Below are 24,111 nucleotides of genomic sequence, written 5' to 3'. Positions count from 1 at the left end.
GAAAATTCGTCACACTTTAGATACCTGCAAATCCTCCATTAAAGGTACAAACTTTTCGCGATAAAATAGTTTTTTGGTGTAACACATAAAGGAATTTCGTCACGGCGGGGAAATGTTTATTATAACCACTTAAACCTGGTTTGGTGACATTAAGAATTTCCTCATCGTAATAAGTGTTATCCTCAGTCCGTCACACGGTGGATTCAGTCAATAGGAGAAGTCGGACAAAATTTGAAAACTTTGAAAGCTTAAATCTTCGAAAATATGAAACAAAAAAGTTTGAGAGTGGTCTCATTGGTTATCTCGTAAAATTTCATATAAGGAACATCCCTTGAAATTGAATTTGTGACAAAATCAAAATCAAAATTTGAAATTTTAGCAAAAAATTGAATATCTTACCACCTCTATTAGCTTGTTCCACTGTGCGACAGTAGAAAATTGCCGAAGAGAACCATTTAGACTACATTTTGTATTAGGAAACTGATATTCCTGGTTCATTTTTTTGGGTAAAATAATTGAAATTAAGTTGTTAATTTAATTATTCTTTACTTTATTCAATGAGAATAGAATACAGCTTACTGTAACAGGCACATGATGGAAGATTCTAGAACAACAATGCATTCTGGGTAGAGTAGGGAGATGTATGACAAATGGCATACCCTGCTAAATTAAGGAGTAACATGCTTGGTTAGAAATATATCCTATAACACATTTTAGCGGTAGCGTATGAGGCACGAATAAGCTTATGTAGCTGAGCTAGAAAAAATACTTTCTAACTACCGAAAGGTAGTCCCTTTGGACCCATAGAGCTCTTGCAAGATCCAGGGTTAATTGTTTCGAAAGTAAAGAGCTTCTGAAAGAAATGTTTGCAGGAATTGCGTTTCCGAATTTTAAAAGCTTTTTTAAAGACTGCGTTTTGAATGAAAAACGAGGCTTAAATTTGATGTTATATAAAAAATGTCTTGATGGTCTGAGGCCTATTATATTAAATAAAGCGACGATGTAGGTTACAATCGCCTTCAATCTGATGTAACGTAACGTCTGTACGTTTCAAATTAGGAAAAAAAGAGAGGAAAAAATCACTTCAAACAAGAATAATATTGCGAGCACGTTCCGGATGCAACTGGTTTTTATTCTAAGATGCATCCTGTACTTACTGTCAAAGTATTCTTCAGTGCCGTCGAAAATAAGCTCATGGTGTAACTTGACTTCGGGTTTTGAATCAGGTAGCTCCTTTATCATAGCCGTGTTGGGAAATTCGATGTCAATTTCCCTTTTTGGAACCAAATGGAGGACAGCGATCTTACTAGAATGTTCTGAAAAACGTCCCAAAAATAGTACACGCAAAAAAACATAAAATAAAACATGAATCGTTATTTTGATATTATTAATAAGACGTTTTCGCATATTAGTTAGGTACTGAAGAGAGAGAGAGACTCAACTAGTAAAAGCTGTAAGTCGCGTACTAATACATATTTTGGGTATTTATATCCCTATTATGCTTTCCTGAAAAAATGGGGGGAAAATACATAAGGGCTCTGGATCGCTCTTTAAAAGAGAAAAAAAATTGAATATACCGGAAATATTGTTCCGTACACCATTACCACTATAATTAAGCTGTTATTCTCTTATAAGTTTCAATTTCGGTTAATATTTGGATGTGTTTTCAGAGGATGGTGAATATATTACACCTGAATGGTGAAATATATTATAATTATAGCAAACGCATGACACTATAATCAATGAATTTGATTCGATGTTGAGCGGTAAGGAACAGGTATAAAACTGCGCTATTAAAGAATTTAATACCTTAAAATATAAATTGATTCTATACAAGTGGTAACATAAGAGGTCAAATTGTTCGTTGTTTTGTCGTTACTTTGTTGAAGCGGGCATAAGAGAACGCGGAGCGCCCCCTTGGAGTTGGGCTGCGTAGCGGCCAGGGGGCATGGCCCCCTAGCATACAATGAGGTTTGAGATCTATTGTTCGCTTCTTTATTTTCAACCGTACCAACTACTTGAATTGGGAGAGAACTTTTTTTTTTCAACCTTTCATACTGCTCAGTCAAAATGATCTGGGTCGCGCAAACAAAACGTAAGATTTAAAACAACCGTTGCAGACACAGCATCAGATAAAATATGACAAAAAAGTGAGAATTTTTGAGGTACCTCTAAGTGGATTTTTATCGTCCTCTCCCTCTTCTACTTTTATGTTTTTTATCAGGGACAAAGTTACGTATTTGCGCTCAGCGGATAAAGGGCTCGTTAGGCTGTCCATGAACTTGGCATCAAGTCTCTCCAGAAGCACTGATGGCTTTTGCACTAATGGATCATCGATGTTGCACCAACTCCTGGCGAATAATTTGACATCTTCATTTTGCGTGATCGGCTGATGCTGATTAAGTTCGGATCCGTTGTGAATGAGGGCATCTTGACAGAGATCTAGAATATAATTCAAGTGACCATAGTTTTAATAAAATCTATTACTTGGTCAGATTATTGCTGCACTGGTAAAAAAACCTCTTGGTTCAAGAGTGCAGTTTCTTGTCGCCGGATTTAATAGTCTGGACTCTTGTTTCAATGCAAAATCCGCTTGAAACAAGAGTTCAAGACTCTTAAATCCGGTGACAAGAAACTGCACTCTTAAGTCAATGCAATGCGGCATTGGTCCAAGAGGTTTTTTTTACGAGTGTGAAGTAGCACAGGTTGCATTAAATTGCGAGTAGAGTACCTACATGGAAGGAGCACGGGCATGCCGGTAATTTTGAGGCTCGGTCATGGAGCTTTTAAGGCCCAAAAAACCTCAAAATTGGTACGATCAATTGCTTGTAAATCACATATTTGACCTAGTCTCGTGCTGAAAACTCATTTATGCGAAAGAACGTTTATTTATGAACATTTTTGGCCTATCTTGGTTTGATATTAAAATTTGAAGATTGGCAGAGGCATTTTTCTAGTGTTTTTCGTGTTAAAAGGTTGGCTGCCCTTCTGAGCTCTAAGAGCTCCATATTGACCAAAAATTAATACATCCTAACAAGGAGGGCGCAAAGTTGCGTAAAAAAGTGGGAAGAGGAGGTTGGAAAGAGGAATGAATTTCCGGGTGGATGTTGCGGACATAGGCGGATCGAAACACATCAAACGAGTGGGGCCGATAAGCATAACAATCGTGCACTTCTGGAAGAAAGCATGAAAATTTCAGGGATTCATCTCTACCCTATAGACATTCGATTCAGACATAGACCCCAAAAATCTGAGCCCCCTGGGGGGGCAGGGGGCCCCCAAATTTTGAATTTTGAATAACTACTGAACGGCTAATGTTAGCGTAATTTTTTTTAAGCAGGACGATAGGAAATTTTATCAGGAACAAAAATGGTTCTTATGAATTTTTCTGTGGGATCGATATTTAAGGCGTGAAACGGGAAAAACCATCGGGGGACGGGGAGCCGGCCGTTCTGAGGCAGATCCGCGCGCTGCGCTGTTTGCCCGGGACGCGCGCGGCGGCGCAGTACGGTGTTACCGACGAAACAGCCGCTTGTCTTGGTTTAATCTCAACGATGCGCAGTTTTAAAAGTATTGTGAATATATCGTACTACCTATAAAGCCTTAAAATAGGGCTTAACTTATGCAGGTAATATATGTATACAAGCGAGCGCACGGCAACAGAAAGAGAAGGGGTTAAGTGCTGGAGTTCCGAATTGTTTTGTTGTATGGGTTTGTCAAGTTTTATTACAGCATCCGAGATAACTGCATCAGACATCAGTTGAACGGAATAAAATCTGAGGCACAGTTGTCTCGGGAAGGGGGGGGGGGGGCTAAAAGTCACAAATCTTATTTGTGTACCACGATGACCTGAAAAATGATTTTAAAGTGTTTTTCTTTCTCTTTCTCTCGGTGCTGCGACATCAGGATGGTATCTAAATATGCTTACTTAAGACAGGGAGCCTAATTTTGTAAACAATGAGCATACATAAAAACATGCTTATTCTCCTCTCTTTCAGGAACATTTTGGTACATCATTGCTACGTATAGGCATTTTTTTAAGAGGACCAAAACCACCTTCAAAACTTGCTCCAAAAAAACGGCAAAAGAATCTTGAGAAAGCTTGATAGGGATAAATGACCCCCAAAAAACCTTTGTTGGACTGCTTCTTGTACAGTACAAAGAATATTATTAAGTAATAACTAGCCGCCGTATCCGCTAATCTGTCAAAACGGTCCATTTGAGTGATAGGAAGTCGCGCCTAAGTACTGGGAACCTATCCTGCTCTTATGTCAGCGCATCATAGGTACGATATTCCGCAATCTCGGTAATTTTGCAACTGATTACTGATTACTGATTTTGACTGATTTTTTGATATTTTGACGATAAATTAACCTTTTGATAATCTCTAAAGCTAATTCGATCAGTGTTATAATGTACGATAAAGTTTAAGGTGTACGTTTTGTGCATTGCATATTTTGCAAGTCCCGTTTCTTGAAAATTGTCTCCGACATACTTACCTAGAACTCTTCCATGAGCTCCATACAAATCAAAAATCGGTACGAGATTTGCGGGTTGAAAAAGAAGAAATGCAATGAATTTCTTCCTGAGGCCTGGTCCTTCTCAGAGGTTCTTTAAAGAATCAGAACCTGCATGATAAATAAATTTCCTCCTATATTAATATTTTTTTCAATACAAATGTTACCAACTCCACTCTAAATTCCATACAACAAAATGTAAGATAATATACATGGATTTTTTTTACTGCTCATTCCATTTTCTATGTGTCGTGGTAAGTACCAATAATATCTTCAAGGATGACTCGATAAAAAGAGGCGATAGTATTCAGATATCTTCTTTTTTATCATTTATTTAATGTATTGTTCTATTTTTTTTTGAAATATGCATATTTGTTGAATAACTGAAAAAATGGGGAGTTCATGAAAATGAAAACTTCTATTGACTGGCTGGAGGGAAAAAGAGGAGAAAAGAACATTGTCGGAATGTTCCGTATGAATCAGTACCTATGCAATTGCGAGAAACCAATGAACATGAACGAAAAACGATATTTCCTTCATTTTGAAGGAAATCTGGTAACCTTATAGTGGCGAAGGGACTGTGGAGCCCCCCTCCCCTCCCTCCTCACTCCTCAATTAATGTCTCTACCAAGTTTTGCAAAATTCATGGTTATGTAAGCAGCTCATTGTCTCATTCGCCGAAAGTAACATGAAAAATAAGCTAAAAATAAGTTACGAAGGATCCGCCATTTCCAATAGTCATGAAAAAGTGGGTCAAAATCGTATTAAAACTTGTTATTTCGCTCTAATATCTTAAAAAAATGTAATCCTGTACAAAACTTACGTGAGGAAAGGGTAATTTACTCTGTAATGAGGTCGGAAAAGCTCTGCATTCAGAGAAAACAAGACGCGTGATGCGCGATGACCGATCCCTCCTATTGACTCGGCGCTCTCACATTGGAGTATTTCGCTTTTGCTTGTTTTTATGTATTACTAATAAAAAGTAGAGCTTATATTACTGAGGAAAAGTATTTAGGCAGTACGGTAAATTCATTATTATTTTTAAAACTGCGCATCGTTGAGATTAAACCAAGACAAGCGGCTGTTTCGTCGGTAACACCGTACTGCGCCGCCGCGCGCGTCCCGGGCAAACAGCGCAGCGCGCGGATCTGCCTCAGAACGGCCGGCTCCCCGTCCCCCGATGGTTTTTCCCGTTTCACGCCTTAAATATCGATCCCACAGAAAAATTCATAAGAACCATTTTTGTTCCTGATAAAATTTCCTATCGTCCTGCTTAAAAAAAATTACGCTAACATTAGCCGTTCAGTAGTTATTCAAAATTCAAAATTTGGGGGCCCCCCTGCCCCCCCAGGGGGCTCAGATTTTTGGGGTCTATGTCTGAATCGAATGTCTATAGGGTAGAGATGAATCCCTGAAATTTTCATGCTTTCTTCCAGAAGTGCACGATTCTTATGATATTTTCCACTTATCGGCCCCAGGAGTCCGGGTGGTTTCCTCCAGAAATTTTTCAAAATATCAAAGCATCTGATATGCATCATGAGTAAATTTTGCCATGAATAATTATCAGATATAAGCGGCCTCCCCTCTTCTCTTCTTTCTTCCGTTCCTTCCTCCTGTCTTTCTTCCCGTTTTCTTCCTCCTTTTTTTCCGGCGAAGGAGGCGGGGCTTAGGTATGCCCCCTACGTCCCCCTTGGATCCGTCTAAGTTCGCGGAATTAGAATGAGAAAAAATCGCTTCCGTGGCAAAAAGGGACACGAAGTAAATTAGTGTAAAAAATCAAACCATACCTGCCCTGTGTTCATCTTCATCTTTCATAGGGTCTTCTGAAACAAACTCATTTTTAAGTTGAACGCCCGGTATCCCTCCTGGATACTTGTCCATTATTTCTCCTTCTGCGTGGAGGAATCCTAGAAGAGAACCGATTAGTTTCACGAACCGCCACAATTTTAGGTCTGTGGATCTGAAAAATCAAAAAATTGTATCAACTCACCGTAACACTCTGAAAAACTTGCTTGTCAAAGTTTACGTAGTTAGGATAATTCTGAATTAAAACTCCCAGGAATGTCTCGTTATTTGTGCAATTGAAGGGAAGTTTTCAATGGTATTCGTTGTACCCTCTCCGAAAATTCCATTTTTGCAATAATTCGTCATTTTTCACACAAATGAACGTAAGTCCATTATAAGGTTACAAAGTTGACTCAAATACCTACATTTTTTTTACAATTTACCTACACAATTTTTGTCCCAATTTTTCTGATTTTTGCATGAGATCAGATGAAAAATCTGGGAAATTTTCAGTTAGGAACGCTTAAGATTCTCCTAATATAAACGTAATTTGCGAAAGGAATTTGGCAACACTGAAATGTAGTTACGCTCTTACATGAGGACACCACGAATGTCCGCTTAAGTACCTGAGGTCAAGTTTTATTATTCTAAGATAATTACCTTGATAGTTTTTCATTGATTTAAGTCCATTAAATATTAATACTAGTATGTTGACAAGGTTCTGGACGTGATGAGAATTTTTGAAGTCCAATACCTCTGGAGTAAGTTCTAAACGAACTCGGATGCGGATACCTTTGCCGAAAATCGCTATTTTCTTGTAAGTCACTATCGTTTTGACTCCAATGCTGTCTAGAAACGTACATTTTTCGGCAAATAACTAGTCAGTTTTTCGGAATTAATATTCGAGTTGGAATTGGTTTTTCTGGCAAAGAATTGAAATTAAGGTGATTCGATGGACGCCATATTTTGTGTCAAAACGGCATGCGATATATCGCATCAATTGGTTCCATCCTTTCAGCTACTCGACATTTTTCTCCTATTTTGAAATCGCAATTCTGTTGCCAGGAGACTAAAGCACTCACTTACCAATTTTAACAAAGAAATTCAACCTAATAAAGTCGTGGTTTTTTCAGAGAGAAAATATCGCATTCGATACTGATATCGAAACTGCACTCGAATGCGATATTTTCTCTCTGAAAAATCCACGCCTTTAATAGGTTGAATTTCTTTGTTAAAATTGGTAAGTAAGTGCTTTAGACTCCTGACAACAGAATTGCGATTTCAAAATAGGAGAAAAATGACGAGTAGCTGAAAAAATGGAACCAATTGATGCGATATATCCCATGTCGTTCTGACACAAAATATGGCGTCCATCGAATCACCTTAAATGATTTTTGTCAAATGGATTGCATTTTGCAAAAAGGAACCAGAAGAATTGCGATGATGCTAAGATTGTGCAGTTTCATCCTTTGCAATAAAATTACTGAAACCACGACAAAATAGGACATTTAAATTGTAATTTTGTCTTAAATTTACAGTTTTTAGCTAGAAAAATAGAAACTGTTAGTGGATAATCAGGTTTTTCTCCCAAGACAAAAGAAGTTGCACATTTTTAGCAACATCGCAATGCTCCTGGTTCCTTTTTGCAAAATGCAATCCAAATATTGTGTCTTTTTGAAGGCACCAGTGCAAAAGACGCAAATAGGAATTTCTCTCCTGAAAATAGGAAGATGTAACGTCCTTGAGTATGATATATTCTTATCATGTTGACGGTATTGTAATTTTATATGAGGAGATGATTTCCCACCGTGCTTTTTCCTTTTACAGAAACCCATCTTTCATCAATGATGCGTTAAGAATTTTACAACATTTTGACGCATAATATAATACACACTGATCGTAAAGGAAACAAATGCACATTCCATTACGGCGCGGCGTTGCAAAGGCGAAAGGCTTATTCTAATACTGCATGAGGAGGAAAAATGAGGGGAATAAAATTTCCTAACTTTTTTTAGGATTTTCTTTTCATGAATGATAAGGAAATTCATAAAGTGTTTAAGATAGTTTTAAAGATGAAATTTAAGTTCAAGATAAACTGATGGTTCGTTTTCTCCATGGAAATGTGGATTACCGGAATCAGAATGCACAAATTATTAAAATCACCTAAAAAAATAATGTATTTCTATATCCCTATCTGCTAATATAATCATCTACAGAGTGTATCGCAAAGTTAAACCGCCAGATTGGAGGAGTGGATTCTGTGGGTCATGGGTCAAAATAAGACGTTTTTTCCTACATATTACGTGTTTTTCAAAATTGCTCCCATCACAGCTCCAGCTTCTCAATTCAGTAGGCAAATCGCCATGGGGGTTTTCATAATTTTGCGTCACATGTGAACCTAAATTCATGAAAATTGGGTATTCTCGACGATTTTGAAAGCTTAAATCACCGATTGTCTCCAAAAAATTGAAATGTAAAACTGAAGAAAGATTTCTGGGTTCCAAGAGTAGAGACCAAGTGTTTTTGACCTGCAAAATTCAAGGTATCCTCACAGCCCCCTTTAACTTATAATTTCAATCTTTATTAGGCAATTTTACGTTAAAAAATTAGAACTCGTTTTTAAAGAATTTCAGTCGATAACCAATCCCAAAATTCTGAAGAAAAAAACGAAGATTTTCCCAAAATTTGATGGAGAGGCATAAGCTCTGACTAAAGGCACTTTTGGAAAAAAAAAACAACTTTAAAGAGGAAACAAGTCTCATTCTAACCCACGGATCAAGTAATTGCAGTGCCGTGTTTCAACCCATGGATACCCTGTGTAATAAAGTATTTATACTGGGAGACTGTGGCTGATGCAGCCATTTAGTAGCGTATATGAAATCATACATCAAAATGGTACTGAAGTAGCGTATTCATCATGCAATGAAACTGAAGACCAATTACTGTACTCACTATGTCCTGCTCCTGGTAAAAAAACCATAGTGAAACGATGAAAATCGCAGAATGAATCGGAGATCGGAGTATAACCACCGCAACTTCACCATCAACAATGCCGAGCGGTCAGTCACGCTCGAGCACGCTTGGGAACAAGAGGATCAAATATTTGCAAAGTTTGCAAGCTGAGGTCCTCGCGTCATCAGCATAGATGTGCTGCCTTCCGCAACTATTGTGAGTACTACATTGATCACAGTTGCACGGTCCAGATTGGCTGGCCCTATATCCTACTGTTACCTAGTGGCTCAAACCACGTACTTCTGTTTGCGACGTTGCAAACTTTCTTTCATCCATTACTTTTTATCGGGAAACTAATCAGCTTATTTTCTTGAAAACTTATTTGATTTTATGTATATATCAAGCTGCCGTGATAGCAAAGAGAGCCGTAAGTGCAAAAATGAAGTTTTGAGAAAACGAGCTCAGAAGCTTCTGACAAGAACATTTTATTGAAAGAAGCCTCCGTTCTTTGTCAAATTGCCACTAATCGTCCGGAAGACTCCTAGAAATCGTATGGATGATTAAAAATCGACTGATTTTATTTCCATTACTTAAAAAGTGTATTTTTTATTTTCATGCTAGGTTATTGTTAGGCAAGACAGCCGTAAGTGCTATCTTCTGCATGCTTTCGTGGTTGCGTTTTGGACGCACAACAAACACATTTTCAGGTTAGAAATTGGCAGAAGAGGGCGGCACTTTACTAGAAAGCACTGTTTTCATTGGCTCTCGTGCACCTACGGCTGTGTTGGAAAAAACTATTTCATTTTTTTTGCACCTACGGCTTTCTCATACGTCTTGTTTTCATTAAATTAGGATGAATTTTACTGTTTTAGTTGTGTCAGAAATTTCATCTAAAAGAGTTTAGACGAATTTTGAAGAAAACTCGATTTCGAAAATTTTGCACTTACGGCTCTCTTCGCAATCACGGCAGTAGAGTGCTCTAATACATAATCGCAATCAGAATCGATCCTCCCGCAGATAATCAGGTAATAATGACACCTTCTGATCTCCACCTCCTCTGCCTGCCGCCAATTTCTTACATGACGTCCTCGTCCTTCTCAGTAAATTAAACTGCATACATTTTAAGCTACAGGGTTGGCTTGTTTCTATTTGAAACAGTAAAGCAGGATGAGCGAAAATTTTGAAACACCGCGGTGGAAATACGCGGTTTCGCACTTTGGCCATGGATATGATATACAGGATCTGAGATCAAATGAATTTTACCTCCGAGCATTATACAAAGTCCATATTATTTAAAATTCGAGCTTTTATTAGCTGTCATGATGGTAGTGATAAATAAGATATGATTTAACTAAAGCTCTGCGTAAAGTATTTAATTTTGTATCAATTTACAAAAAAACGCTTTAAAATTTGAGAAACTGTTTCCCTGAGAGCATTTAAGGTGATTCGTCAAGCTCAAGTGACGTGGTCGAACTGGCATGCGATATATCGCATCTTATAGGTCAAAAATCTCGGCAGATTTTGAATTTTCAGCAAAAAAAAGGACGATAGCCCCTGCGCATGAGCCTGAAGAATCATTCTAAACCCAAAAATCGGCAAAATTCAGAGAAATGAAAGCAGGATAGTGTTTGGAAAAAAACCTCGCATTCGATACCGAAATCGATAGCTGAATCGAATGCGAGGTTTTTTTCCAAACACTATCCTGCTTTCATTTCTCTGAATTTTGCTGATTTTTGGGTTTAGAATGATTCTTCAGGCTCATGCGCAGGGGCTATCGTCCTTTTTTTTGCTGAAAATTCAAAATCTGCCGAGATTTTTGACCTATAAGATGCGATATATCGCATGCCAGTTCGACCACGTCACTTGAGCTTGACGAATCACCTTAATCACAAAATATCGTGTATTTGAAAAACAGAATGAGAGAATATCTGTGGGCTATCTAATACAATTTCACTGACCACAATCTGCTCGACAAGCGATCAAAAGGAACTGTTCGTATAGTATCCAAAAAAATGTATGAAAATTATTCATTACGATTTTTTGTAGAATCACTGCGGCATACTTTCATGTCCAGTGTTAATTGTAATAATTGTATGGATTTTTTCAAAATCTGCTCAAATCTTTTGCACCGTATTAATTCTTTCTTACTTCCGTTTCACTGTTTTAAAGGACATATGCGCAATAAAAAGTATGATGTTTTCAACCATATTCTTGGTTGATTTTGCTGCCAGTCAAAGCTCTGGTTGATTTAAACACAATTATGGCTGACTTAACCATACCTCTGGCCAGGGTGGCAACATTTCATGAAAATTTTCGAGTCCGAAAAGCTCGGCGAGTCCCTCGCTTAGAGCTATCAGCTTAAAACGCTCTAGAGAACGAGTCAAAAAGTGGTCAGAAAAGCTCGTTTTTGACCAGATATTGACTGTTGCTCGGCTCAGGAAGTCTCGCCGAGAGTCGGAACTGTGCGGAATCGATTCTACGGCTCCAACTACGTAGGATCCGACTGTAATCTAGAAATTTTTTTCTCAGTCCAAAATCGAGAAAAATTGACATGGGTTCCATGGACTAAATTTTTCGGGACAAAATCGAAAGTTCGCCCATCGGGCCAAAACCAAGTAAGCTCGCTTGGAATTGACCCGCTGAGTGGGATTTTCTAGTCGGTTCCAGAGGGGGGACGGGAAAAGCTATTTTTGCATCAATCTCTTTTAGTCCATGAAACCCCAGTCGATTTTTCCCGATTCATTCCGATGAAAGAAAATAATCCGAGATTAGTATCAAATCCCATGTATGTACTTGGAGGCGTAGAATCGATTCCGCGTGGTCCCGAGGCTCGCCGGAGCTTCCTGAACCGAGAAACAGTAAAAAACGAGTGTTAATTTCTTGACGTTTCCGGCATGGTCGAATATCCGCGGTTATCCGCGATTGTCAAGTCTGATCGACTCGTGAAGCATTTTGGACCGGAAATTCGGACTCCTCGACTCATTTTATGGGGGACGAGCTTCATTTCAGCCCGATCTGAGAACTTTCGATTTTGACCCGAAAAGTAAAACCTGCATGGTTACCCGACAAACACAAAATTTCAACAACGAAGCTGCTGAGAGTAAGGTAAGTCTCCAAAGTATGGGAAATCTAAGTAGTCCTTGAACAATGAACTTTTTTACAGGTTTGTAGAATCTTTTGGGATTTTGCAGTGCTTCCACAGGGCCGGATTTATACCCACTTGCCGCCCGTGGGCCGCCTGTACCTTGCCGCCCCCTTTTCATTCGTTTTGAAATATCAATACAAACCATCAAGTGAACAAGCCGGAGTAGGAGGGGTGCATAAGACGTGTTTATTCGTGTTGGGCACATTTTTTTGCGAAAGCCCTGTCAACACTAGCCAAAGTTCACGGAACATAGCGCGAAAGTTAAGTTCCGTAAACCTACCTCTGTGTGGTCCAGGCCTTCCATTTATAAGAAATGAACGAAAAAATTATGAAAGAATAAATATGAATGTGGTTTAATAATTTTAATTTCCGCCACCGCGCTAACCGCACTGTTTTTGACGAAATGCATTAAGTATTCATGCAGTCTTGTAGGCACTATGAGTCTCACGCCAACCGCTGCTGACCGCACTGCGTTTGACGCAATGCGTGAAGTATTCGGGGAGTCTTGTAGGCGCTAAATGTGTTTCATGCTGACTGGCGCGGCGCGCGAAGGGCTTCTCCTTTTCAACTCAAATCCTCGTCATCATTGCTCTTTGCGTCGCGCCGCTCCAGGCCAAACTGCATGCGTGTTTGGTTTCTCTCTCAACTATACCAATGAAAGGCGCTGTCTCTTGTATCGCTGAAAGACGAAAAAATTCAATGCAAAAAATTCATTACTATATGTATACTTTAACTCTCAGGAAATGGGAGATTTTGTCGCCTTTTTTCGTTTTTAATTTTTTTTCTGAATCTGTTTTTTTTTTTATACCTAAATTTGAAAATTTGCAAAATTTGCCGCCCCCTAAAATTGCCGCCATGGGCCGCGGCCCATGTGACCACCCCCTAAATCCGGCCCTGGATTAGGGGCTGGGGAGGAACATTTTGACGATGAACTCCTAAGCCACGTACATCGTTTGCGGTATTCAAAAATCTCCGCTCCCATTTTACTTTTTGGCGGAGAGCAAAGCAATTTCATTCCTTGGATTTTCCACACAGTTTTCTTCACGCAGACGAAAAATCCCGGGGTTTTAAAAAATTGACGTTGAATGGTTTTCATGATGAAATAATGTATGACAGGAAGTCTGCATCGTTGCAAACTGAAATACGTGGCCCCGTAGTTTCACCGTCTATTTGGGTTCATTACTACGCAGATCGATTTTAATGTCAACCTGCGATAACTATGAGAGTTGAACAAATTTTCACTTTGTGTGCGTCGTTTTTCTATCTTTTTAATCCATGAAATCGAAAAAAAAAAAAACATTTACCATCCAATTTTCGTTGTTACAGAGAGGTTACTTGTTGGCAGCCCATGTTTTGCCGTTACGCATAAAATCGGCCACGTTTAATAGAGATACATCTAGTCGCTTTCAGTTTGTACCAGGTTTCAGGTTTGAAGTTTCATTTATTCATAAAACTTAGGTAATGTTAAATGTGAAGTTTAACGTGCTTTCAGGCTTAAAAATGTTTTCTCGACTTTGAATTTTAGCCAGGACACGATGCAAGACTAATTGTATTAAACTACTTCAAACTCTTCTCTTTTCAAAATGCGGCATGGTAACTGGTAAGTTCCTGCTGAACTTGGTCCAATTCGTTTCTCCTATGGCGTAAGGGTGTATCTCAAATTCCGCATGAGTCCCGGCACAGTGGTTTTGAAGCAAAAAAAAAAAAAATGCGACAAAAATGTACGCAAAAATGGTTTGCTCGGGGTGAGTCCATGGTACGTGCACACTTAAAATCGCGGAAAATCAAAATCTTGGCTAGTGCTATTTTCGAAATACGCGCTTTGAAATTTTCGTAGTAAATGCAACTTTTCTACTGATCTTGATCCACTTTTTATTTATTTGTACATTGAATCGGTGTTGATCGGTTCACGTTTTTATTTTTTGTTCGAATCAAGTCGATCGAATACATGCCCTCTCTTTACACGCACACTTCCTTTCATACTCTTTTTTTTAACCGAAAAATTCGCCTTCTGCTGCGTCTGCGGCAATTGTTGTTACGAGTATGCGGTGCGTGCTGGTTTCAGGTTGTTACATACTCGACTCTTTGAAGGCGTTTTGTGTGCAAGAGCAATTCACCAGTTCTCCAACAGGGTACGCCACTTGCGCACATAAAACGCCTTCAGAGAGTCGAGTATGTAATGACCTGAAACCAGCACGCACAACATATTCGTAACAACAATTGCTGCAGACGCAGCTGAAGGCGAATTGCTCTCGCACATAAATCGCCTTCAGAGATTCGTGTATGTAATGACCTGAAACTAGCACACACAACATATTTGTAACAACAATTGTCGCAGACGCAGCTGAAGACGAATTTTTCAGTTAAAAAAAAAAGGGTATGAAAGGAAGTGTGCGGGTAACGAGAGGGTATGTATGATCAACGTGAATCGAACGAAAAATGAAAACGTGAACCGATCAACACCGATTCAATGAACAAATAAATAAAAAATCGGATCAAAATCAGTGGAAAAGTTGCGTTTACTATGAAAATCTCAAATCGCGTATTTCGAAAAAAGGATCAATCAAAATTTTGATTTTTCGCAATTTTACGTGTGCACGTACCATAGACTCGCCCCCTGCAAACCATTTTTGGATACATTTTTGTCGCTTTTTTTTATCTTTTAGATAAAAAATCTCGGCAGATTTTGAATTTTCAGCAAAAAAAAAGGACGATAGCCCCTGCGCATGAGTCTAAAGAATCATTCTAAACCCAAAAATCGGCAAAATTAAGAGAAATGAAAGCAGAATAGTGTTTGGAAAAAAACCTCACATTCGATACAGAAATCGGTCAAGGGTCAATTCCAAGCGAGCTTACTTGGTTCCGACCCTATCGGCGAAATTTCCATTTTGACCCGAAAAATTTCGTCCATGTTATCCGTGTCGATTTTTCTCGATTTGGGACGGAGAAAAATATTCGAGATTTCAGTCGTATCCTACGTTGCTGGAAGCGTAGAATCGATTCAGCACGGTCTCGACTCTCGGCGAGGCTTCCTGAGCCGAGAAACAGTAAAAAACTGGTCAAAAACGAGCTTTTCTGACCACTTTTTGACTCTTTCTCTAGAGCGTTTTCAGCGGCTAGCTCGAAGCAAGGGACTTGCGGAACTATTTCGACTGGAAAATCGCACTCGGCGGGTCAATTCCAAGCGAGTTTCCTTGGTTTCGGCCCGATCAGCGAACTTTCGATTTTGACCCGAAAAATTTAGTCCATGTAACCCCTGTCGATTTTTCTCGATTCGGGACTGAGAAAAAAATTTCAAGATTTCAGTCGCATCCTACGCAGTTTGAGGCGTAGAATCGATTCCGCACAGTCTTGGCTCTCGGCGAGGCTCACTAAGCCGAGAAACAGTCAAAAACAGGTCAAAAAAGAGCTTTTCTGACCGCTTTTTGATTCTTTCTCTAGAGCAACTTTAAGCGGATAACTCGAAACGAGGGACTCGCGGAGCTTTTCCGACTCGAAAATCGAAGTCAGCCGGTCAATTTCAAGCGAGCTCAGATCCAAAGGAGTCAACGATAGGCTGATAGGGGATAATTGATAGGCTTGGAGGACAAGGCGCACATGGCGCACAAGTGCAGTTTCTGCTACTTCGAGAAATACGTGTTTGAAGTTTCGAAATTATACATGGATTCTTATGGCGGAATAAAAGTTCAAACTGACATTTTGATGCTTAAAAATTGGCATTTTGGAGCGAATTTTTCACAGAATATGCATCAAGACTAGTTTTACTTGAAATTAAAACTATCTCAATTTTTTTAAGAACTGCCTTTATGCGCCTTGTTATCTCTGAAATATTTATCATTGTATAAGTCGTAGGGAGTCAGCAATCGCCGGCAATTTGCAAGCTCCGTACTTGTCAATTCGTCAAATTGTAATTACGATAACATCGATTTAGTAAAGATTTTTTTACGCCTTCAAATCCAGCGATACTCTCCGCTTTGCCAAGGAGTTAGTTTAGTTGCTTAACCGAACCTAACACAGATTATTGATAGCATTTCACGAACTCGCGAGTGTGCTAGCTGGCACCATGTATCCAAGAAGAAGGGGCTAACGTATGTTTGAATTCAAAGCATAATAATCCCTACTTCCAATCTCGTTTTTTCACTTTAAAACGATTAAATTTGTTGATTAAACATGAATAGATTGCAATTTGCCGGCGATTGCTAATTGCCTGCAACATATGTACCTGAGAATTTTTGTGAAGAAATTAATGAGGAAAAAAATTACTGACTGAACAATCATAATCACTGCCTGTGTAAATGTTAATTAAACGATACTAAAGCACTTTATAGATGGTGAAAGTGCAGAAGTGCGAATCTCGGAAAACACGATTTTCCAGTAGAGTAAAAAAACTGTCTGCATTCCTCTTTATTGTCGGTAGAAGAGATTAACCTTCTACCCTTCCTATTAATAATTCTTGAGGATGGCAAGAATTAGATGTTTTTTCAAACTTCATCAGCAGTTTCAATAATTTCTCGAACTGTTAGAAAATACGTCAGAAATGCCGAGATTCGCGTTTTTAGCACTAAGAATCGACCCTTCATCAGTAGATTCGCATTTTTGCACTTAGTGTTTTAAACTTGTTGGTGGATTTGGATCATTTAAAGACGGAAAAAAGGGTTTCACACTTAAATTTCCTTATCAGATAAGATTTAGTTGGTCATCGATGATCCATCAATCCATGTTTTACGCTCCTAATGGACCTGTGGACAAAGTACTTTTTCTTCAATTATGATTATTCACAGTTAATAAAAAAAAACTCATTTTATCCGTGCGAAACTATTTAAATTCACGACCGCTTTTGAGTGAATTGCCATCTTGTAAACGGCGACTCTTTCAGTTTCACTTCAGAATACGATGACCGAACCAAGGGACTTCAAATACACAATCTGATCCAGCCGCCTGCGCTCTCTTCATTTAAAAAGGACGTAGATACCAAAAACAATCTTAATATTATTTCAAATTAATATTCCTCGACATTTTCCCAATATGCAACTCGATTTAAACACCCAAAATTATGAACTTTTTGGTCAACATCATCGTACAAGGCCACTCATAATGGATACAGAAGAGCGCCTTCAAATCAATCCGTAAACTTAATGTAAAATTCTGATACCACTATTCGTGCGTCACGGCAATCATTTTGCATACCCGGCCATTTGAAGGCGTCTCGTTGACTTCAGGCAAACTGGTTAAAATAGAGTGTTTCTGGCCACTTTTTGAGTTTTTCTCTGGATCGTCTTCCGCGGATAGCTCGAAGGGAGGGACTCGCAGAGCTTTTCAGACTGGAGAATAGCACTTAGCGGGTCAATTCCAAGCGAGCTTATTTGGTTTCTGCCCGATCAGCGAATTTTCGATTTTGATTTTAAAAATTTAGTCCATGTAACCCATGTCAATTTTTCTCGAGTTTGGACTGAGAAAAAACGTTTGAAATTTCAGTCGCATCTTACGTAGTTGGAGGCGTAAAATCGATTCCGCACGGTCCCGACTCAATCCAAAATAACATAGTTGAATTTTTAGTTTTTGGTAGGTCAAATTGGACAATTTTTGTAGAATTACCATGGTATCATGCGAAATTGAAGGACGTTCTTAGTTCTTTGCCTATATTAATGATCTGACGTTCATTAGTATCATGCTTGCATCGATTTAAAAATCGCGTATTTTCCGCGATATTGAGCTGAAAATTGTATGTGATTTGTTGTGATCCACGTCAACTGCCTGTAAATTTGCGTATGTATCGCAATATTCTGGTGAAATACGCATAATATTGAATGAATTTACAAATCGCCAAAAAAATCGCATACTTGCTGCGGTGATAATAGCGAAATTCTGAATTTTTTTCTGCGAAACCGTGGCAAAATTGAGCACTTTCCAGAACACCGGGATGAGAAACGCGCAATTCCTTTTGATTCATCGAATCTGCTGGAATAATTGCGCATTTTCAGCGATATTGAACTGAAACTCGCGTAATTACTCATTTACTCACACATGCGGAAATCATGCGAGCAACTTTTCGAACTCCGGAGTAGGTATGTGGTATCACGCGGAATTGAAGGAAAATCATATTTCCTTGTCTATCTCAATTTACTGACGTGTATAAGTAGTATGCTCTCATCCACATGCAATCCCGTATTTGTCGCGATAGTGAGGTGAAGATTGTGTGATCCTCAACAACCTCCGAAAAATTTGCGTGTGTGCCGCTATATTGAGCTGAATTTACGCGTAATTTTTAAATAATCGCAAAAACGCCGGAAAAATTGAATATTTTCCACGATATTGAGATGTCACTCGCGTGATTTTTCACTTTAGCACACGCAGAAATAGCGGGGGCAATTTCTGCATCCCATCTGCGTGAAAATAACCTTGTAAACCTCTTTTTTTGTCTCTGCATGGCATCGTCACGGCAACGCTATCTGTGGTTCAATGCATGAATGAGATGAATTGGCTGGCTACTTGGATACTCCGCTAGAGTGCGCTCCAGTTTCTGTGATGAAAAGATTACTCGCAAAGACGGATCGTCGATATTGTCCACATAGGAAAACAAGAAGGTGGTGGCAATATCCGATTTGTTCATGCTGTGACGTAGGTGAATACAATGTGACGTCAATATCCCTGCAAAATTTGAAACTCAGAGTGTGGAAAACGCACCGCGGCGACCGTTGTTTAGGTGTTACCTAACTTAAAAGATATTGTAAAACACTTATTTAAGTGGAGCTTCTAAACAAGTTATGCCTCTATACAAGTTTTAAGTATGAATTAACTCTATATCTGATCTTAGTGATCAGGAGGAGGTTCAAAATGCTAATTACTGAAATGCGTATCTCATGATGAAATGCGTCATTTTCCAATCATAAAATCCTTGATCTGGCCATGAGAGATCGAACTAAAGCTTATCTGATAAGGAATTGTAAGCGTGAAACTCTTTTTTCAGTCTTTATTTGAGCCAAATCCGCCAATAATAGGTTTAAAACACTCACTGCAAAAATGCGTATCTCGTGATGAAGTGTCAATAGCTGTAATTCGTACTTCGTTGCCTGACGTCAATGATTCGCCTTCAAATGGGCGGGTATGCAAAATGACTGCCGTGACGCACGAATAGTGGTATCAAAATTTTGCATTAAGTTTATGGATTGATTTGAAGGCGCTCTCCTGTATCCATTGTAAGTGACCTTTTACAATGAGGTTGACCAAAAAGTTCATAATTTTGGATTTTAAATCGAGCCGCATATTCGAAAAATGCCGAGGAATATTATTTAATTTGAAGAAATAATAAGATTGTTTTTGGTCTCTACGTCTTATTTCAAAGAAAAGAGCGGAGGCGGCTGGATCAGATTGTGTATTTTAAGTCCCTTGGTTCGGTAATCGTATTCTGAAGCGAAACCGGAAGAGTCGCCATTTACAAGATCGCAACTTGCTCAAAAGCGGTTGTGAATTTAAAAAGTTTCGCACGGATAAAATGAGCTTTCTTTGATTAACTGTGAATAATCAAAATTGAGGAAAAGGTATTTTATCCACTGGTCCGTTAGGAAAGCGTAAAGAATGGATGGATGAAGCATCGATGACCAACTAAATCTTATCTGATAAGGAATTTTAAGTGTGAAACCTTTTTTTCAGTCTTTAGATGAGCCAAATCCGCCAACAACAGGTTTAAAACAATCACTGCAAAAATGCGTATCTCGTGATGAAGTGTCAATTCTTAGTGCGGCATTTCTACCGTATTTTCCAACAGTTCGAAAAATTATTCAAAATGCTGATGAGATCTGAAAAATCATCTTATCTCGCTATCCTCAAGAGTTATTACCCTGCTACTAACAATAAAGAGGAATGTAGACAATTTATTTTTTTAAACTCTCCTGGAAAATCATGTTTTTCGAGGTACGCACTTCTGCACTTTCACCATCGATACTTGACTAAGAAACGTCGATTTTTTACAGGTATGGCACTGTATAATTTATCAGTCTAATATTAACTTCCTCCATAGATGAAACAATTTTATCACACGAGCCGCCCCAGATCATCTTCTCTTCCGCGTAAAATACTCTCTTAACAACAAGCATATTCCTTTCTTCCCTTCGGAACTCATCAACCTCAAATAAGGAACAGAAATTTCGGCTTTCGGACGAATTTCCTTCGCCGAGTTGTTAAAATACTCGAATTCGTTCACGGCGCCTTGATACAACTATTCGTACTCTATGGGTGTCCATGTTGCATACACACTTAATTGAAAGCGTTTTACCTTTTCTTGACTTCGCAGTTGCGCGGCGCGCGGCGCGATCAACTCGTTGTTGCAAATCCCCAACATACTCTTTCAACTTCCCGCAAAAATACGCTCTCGGCAACATGCCCTCCCCCCATCCGCCACAACTCATCAGTCTAAAACGCGAAAAAAAAATCCGTTCCCAAACGAAAGAATTGCACTGTCGAGCAGTTAAAATCCTCGAATTCGTTCACGGCGCCTTGATACAACTATTCCTACTCTATGGATGTCCATGTTGCATACACGCTTAATTGAAGGCGTTTTAACTTTTCTTGACTTCGCAGTGGTGCGGCGCGCGGCGCGATCAACTCGTTGTTGCAAATCCCCAACATACTCTTTCAACTTGCTTCATCGTTTTTTAGGAGATGGATTGTAACCACATCCAAGGTTGCCATATTGAGTGATAATATCAATTTAATGTTTTAAAAGAATATGATCACTCATTTTCAGTCCAATATTTTCCAAATTTTTGCGCGTCACACAGAAAATTAGGAATATTTTCAATCAAAATTCCGAATATTTTCAATCAAAATTCCGAATAAATTTTCTCTTAAATTTAAAACGGAAAAGAGAAAATTATAATGTTCATAGTGTACTGACGTTTGTTCGTCTAGGTTACGATGAGTTCTTCAAGTCTTTATGAAATAAAATCACGAATCATATTGCTGACTCGTTTCATTGGATTCATGACCATTAAAACTACGACCACGAGTCATCATTTCTTGTGCCAACACACACGCCAGACCAATGAGAAACGTTTTTCATGTACCTTCAATTGCAAGCCTCTTTCCTCCAGTCAAAAATATCCTTCTATCAGCTCTTTCAAGGTAGGGAACAAGTGATCCGCCAAAATCTGAAGGAAAATCTACTTTCAAGTCAATTTTTGGATCATGCAACCATAGGCCCGCCACATCCCATCTCGGGCCCTGGTACCAATTTTCTGGCCCGGGCCCCTAGCACAGGGGGGGGGGGTCCGGGGGGCCTCCCCCGGGAAATTTTTGAAATTTTAAATCTACTTGGACGCATTATGAAGCTCTTATGATGGAGATTTTCCATCAATTTCTGCAGAATAATTACGCCTTTTTGTTTACTTTCAGCACCAAAAACTTTCGAATTGTTGCATTCAAAACATCTATAAATTTTTTTTTGAGGGGGCAGATAATAATTTTCAATTCTATGGGGAGCCGGGCCCCCCTGGACTCCCCTTTCGTACGTCTATGGCAAAGGAGTTAAGCCATTGAAGTCGAGGATGCCCAGAAAGGAGCCTCTTAGCATCCGACAACGGAAGAAAATGAAACACAGTTACTAAAAATATCATTCTACATATACTCAAAATCTTGAAAATCTCTAAAAAAGTAAGAAAAATTTTATAGTGCCCTAGCGTGTTTTTGAAACTTTATTCACCTTATGCGGAATTTTTAGGGTAATTTTTTCACTTTTCCCTACGAGACAAGGGTTACACATGAATTCGTAGTGGTTTGTCACCTGCGTCACGGGCCCCTCCAGGGCCCGGGCCCCGGTACCAAGGACCCAGTATCCCCCCCCCCCCCTTGTGGCGGGCCTGCATGCAACAGCCGTGTAGGTCAGGTGGCCTTATTTCTCCTTGATCAAGGGTTAAAACCCAGAATTCCCGTCTACAGATCGTGAGTTTTACAGGAATAAACTTACAGAATCAAAGAAGAACGGGCTCCTTGACAAAGGCGTAAGACAGAGGGGAAATGGAGCGATCCCATTGGTTGAAACCGGTGGTTCTTATAGATTAAGGGGGAAAATGATGGACTAATTTGACCGCGTCCAGCAGATAAGAATCAACTCACATCCGTAATATTTTATTAGGCAATTTAATTTCTTACAAGTGAACGTTTCTGCGTGGATCCAATTGAAAATTTCAAGGAATTTGTCTCGTACTATGAAGAAAATTCACTGAAATTTTCACAAAAATCCGCACAACCGATTTCGTGCATAAACTTAAATTACCCAATTAAATTTGGCACTAACTGATGTGGCTTAGTTCCTTTCTGCTAAATGCAGTTCAATTGTAGGGTCTCTCCTGGATTGCCGTTGGTCAGTCTATTCCTTACCTTCCGTACCGCTCCTGCTGTACTCGTTTCCACCAGTAGGATTTCTTCCTTTTACCTTTGTCTTCTTTGTCTATCGATGACATTAATCAGCCCACTGAGAATTTAGCCTCAGCGGATTGTCTTTTTTCACATTCCGTATTTAATTTCAATTTTTTCAACAAGTTTTCCCTCAATGAAGCAACTTCAAAATAAATCTCAGCCCGGCTGAAATCTCAGAGCCGGTTAAAAAATAGGTCGGCATCTGACCTCCTGCGTCCCACGCGACGAGCGCCCCTGGGGGAGGGGAGGGAGGGCTGGAATGTTGGTGGAGGGAAAAAGGGTAGGAGGAGGGGGGATGACGGACGAAGCAACGCGGCTATTCATCTGCACAAACTGACTTGACAAGGCATGCCCCGGTCTCTGTACACCTCCGAGCGAGGCAAAGCTACCGAATGAAGAATGCCGGAAAGAAAGGGAACAATGATTCTTTTTCTCTGCAGCACTCTCGTTTCCCGTTGTCGGATTTTTGGGAAAAAAGCAAAAAGCTGCACATCGAAAAAAAAATTATTTTTAGTGTATTTTCCGAAGGAAATACACTATTTTTTTAATTTTATTGGTTAATTGATCTTCTGTACAGAAATTACAATTTTTCCTTTAAAATATACATAAACATTGGTTTATATATACGTACAAACATTTGTTATTTTGATATATGAAAAAAAAATAATATGCTAAGATAGCATTCTGGATGTCAATAGGGCGTCTGTCGATTCCTGCAGAGTACCTATAAATGGACGTAATGGAGAATTTGCATTTAAATGTTTCATTGCTTCATCTGAAAGTGCTCGAAGAGCTGATTTCACAGTATTTTTTATAATTTGTTTCTGATATGGGTAGTAATGTGAAAATAGATTTAAAAGAGAGAAAATGCAATCTGGCGGGATTTCTCATTCAAGTACATGTATTTTAGCAGATTAAATCATTTCGTCATATGGATTGCATTTTGCAAAAAGGATACACTAGCATTGCAATGATGCAAAGATTGTGCAACTTCATTTTATGCAAATAAATTGCGGAAATCGTGAAAAACTATGAAATTTAGATGGTAATTTTTGTCTTAAATTTACAGTTTTTAGCGAGTAAAATAGGAACTATTAATAGATAATCGGGTTTTTCCTCCAAGACAAAAGAAGTTGCACAATCTTAGCAACATTGCAATGCTAGTGGTTCCTTTTTGCAAAATGCGATCCATATCTTCTCCAATAATTGTTCAATTCACAAACCCAGGGTATCCGCGTGTTCAGTTCACTCAGTAGTTTCCACTTAGACACGAAATTCATCAAATTTCAGACACCTGCA

General features: G+C 39.0%; 1 protein-coding gene across 3 annotated transcripts in view; it reads right to left on the bottom strand.

Annotated features, from left to right (window-relative positions):
* The window catches only part of LOC109035127 (uncharacterized), a 53,243-nt gene extending 43,812 nt beyond the window's left edge, over positions 1 to 9,431 (bottom strand). The window contains exons 1-4 of one of the 3 annotated variants that reach the window (XM_019048623.2): positions 9,255 to 9,431; positions 6,305 to 6,477; positions 2,170 to 2,442; positions 1,158 to 1,316 (exon numbers count right to left, since the gene is read on the bottom strand). In XM_019048623.2, coding sequence (XP_018904168.2) covers positions 1,158 to 1,316; positions 2,170 to 2,442; positions 6,305 to 6,398 — 526 coding nt within the window. In that variant the 5' untranslated portion in view covers positions 6,399 to 6,477; positions 9,255 to 9,431. The remainder of the gene's footprint in view (positions 1 to 1,157; positions 1,317 to 2,169; positions 2,443 to 6,304; positions 6,478 to 9,254) is intronic. The other 2 variants (XM_019048625.2, XM_019048624.2) reach the window with 2 other exon arrangements.
* Between the last annotated feature and the right edge of the window lie 14,680 nt (positions 9,432 to 24,111).

The sequence above is a fragment of the Bemisia tabaci genome, chromosome 10, assembly GCF_918797505.1.
Source record: "Bemisia tabaci chromosome 10, PGI_BMITA_v3".
Lineage (NCBI taxonomy): Eukaryota > Metazoa > Arthropoda > Insecta > Hemiptera > Aleyrodidae > Bemisia > Bemisia tabaci.
The sequence above is the reverse complement of the archived record's forward strand: the minus strand, read 5'-3'. Positions and strand labels throughout refer to the sequence as shown.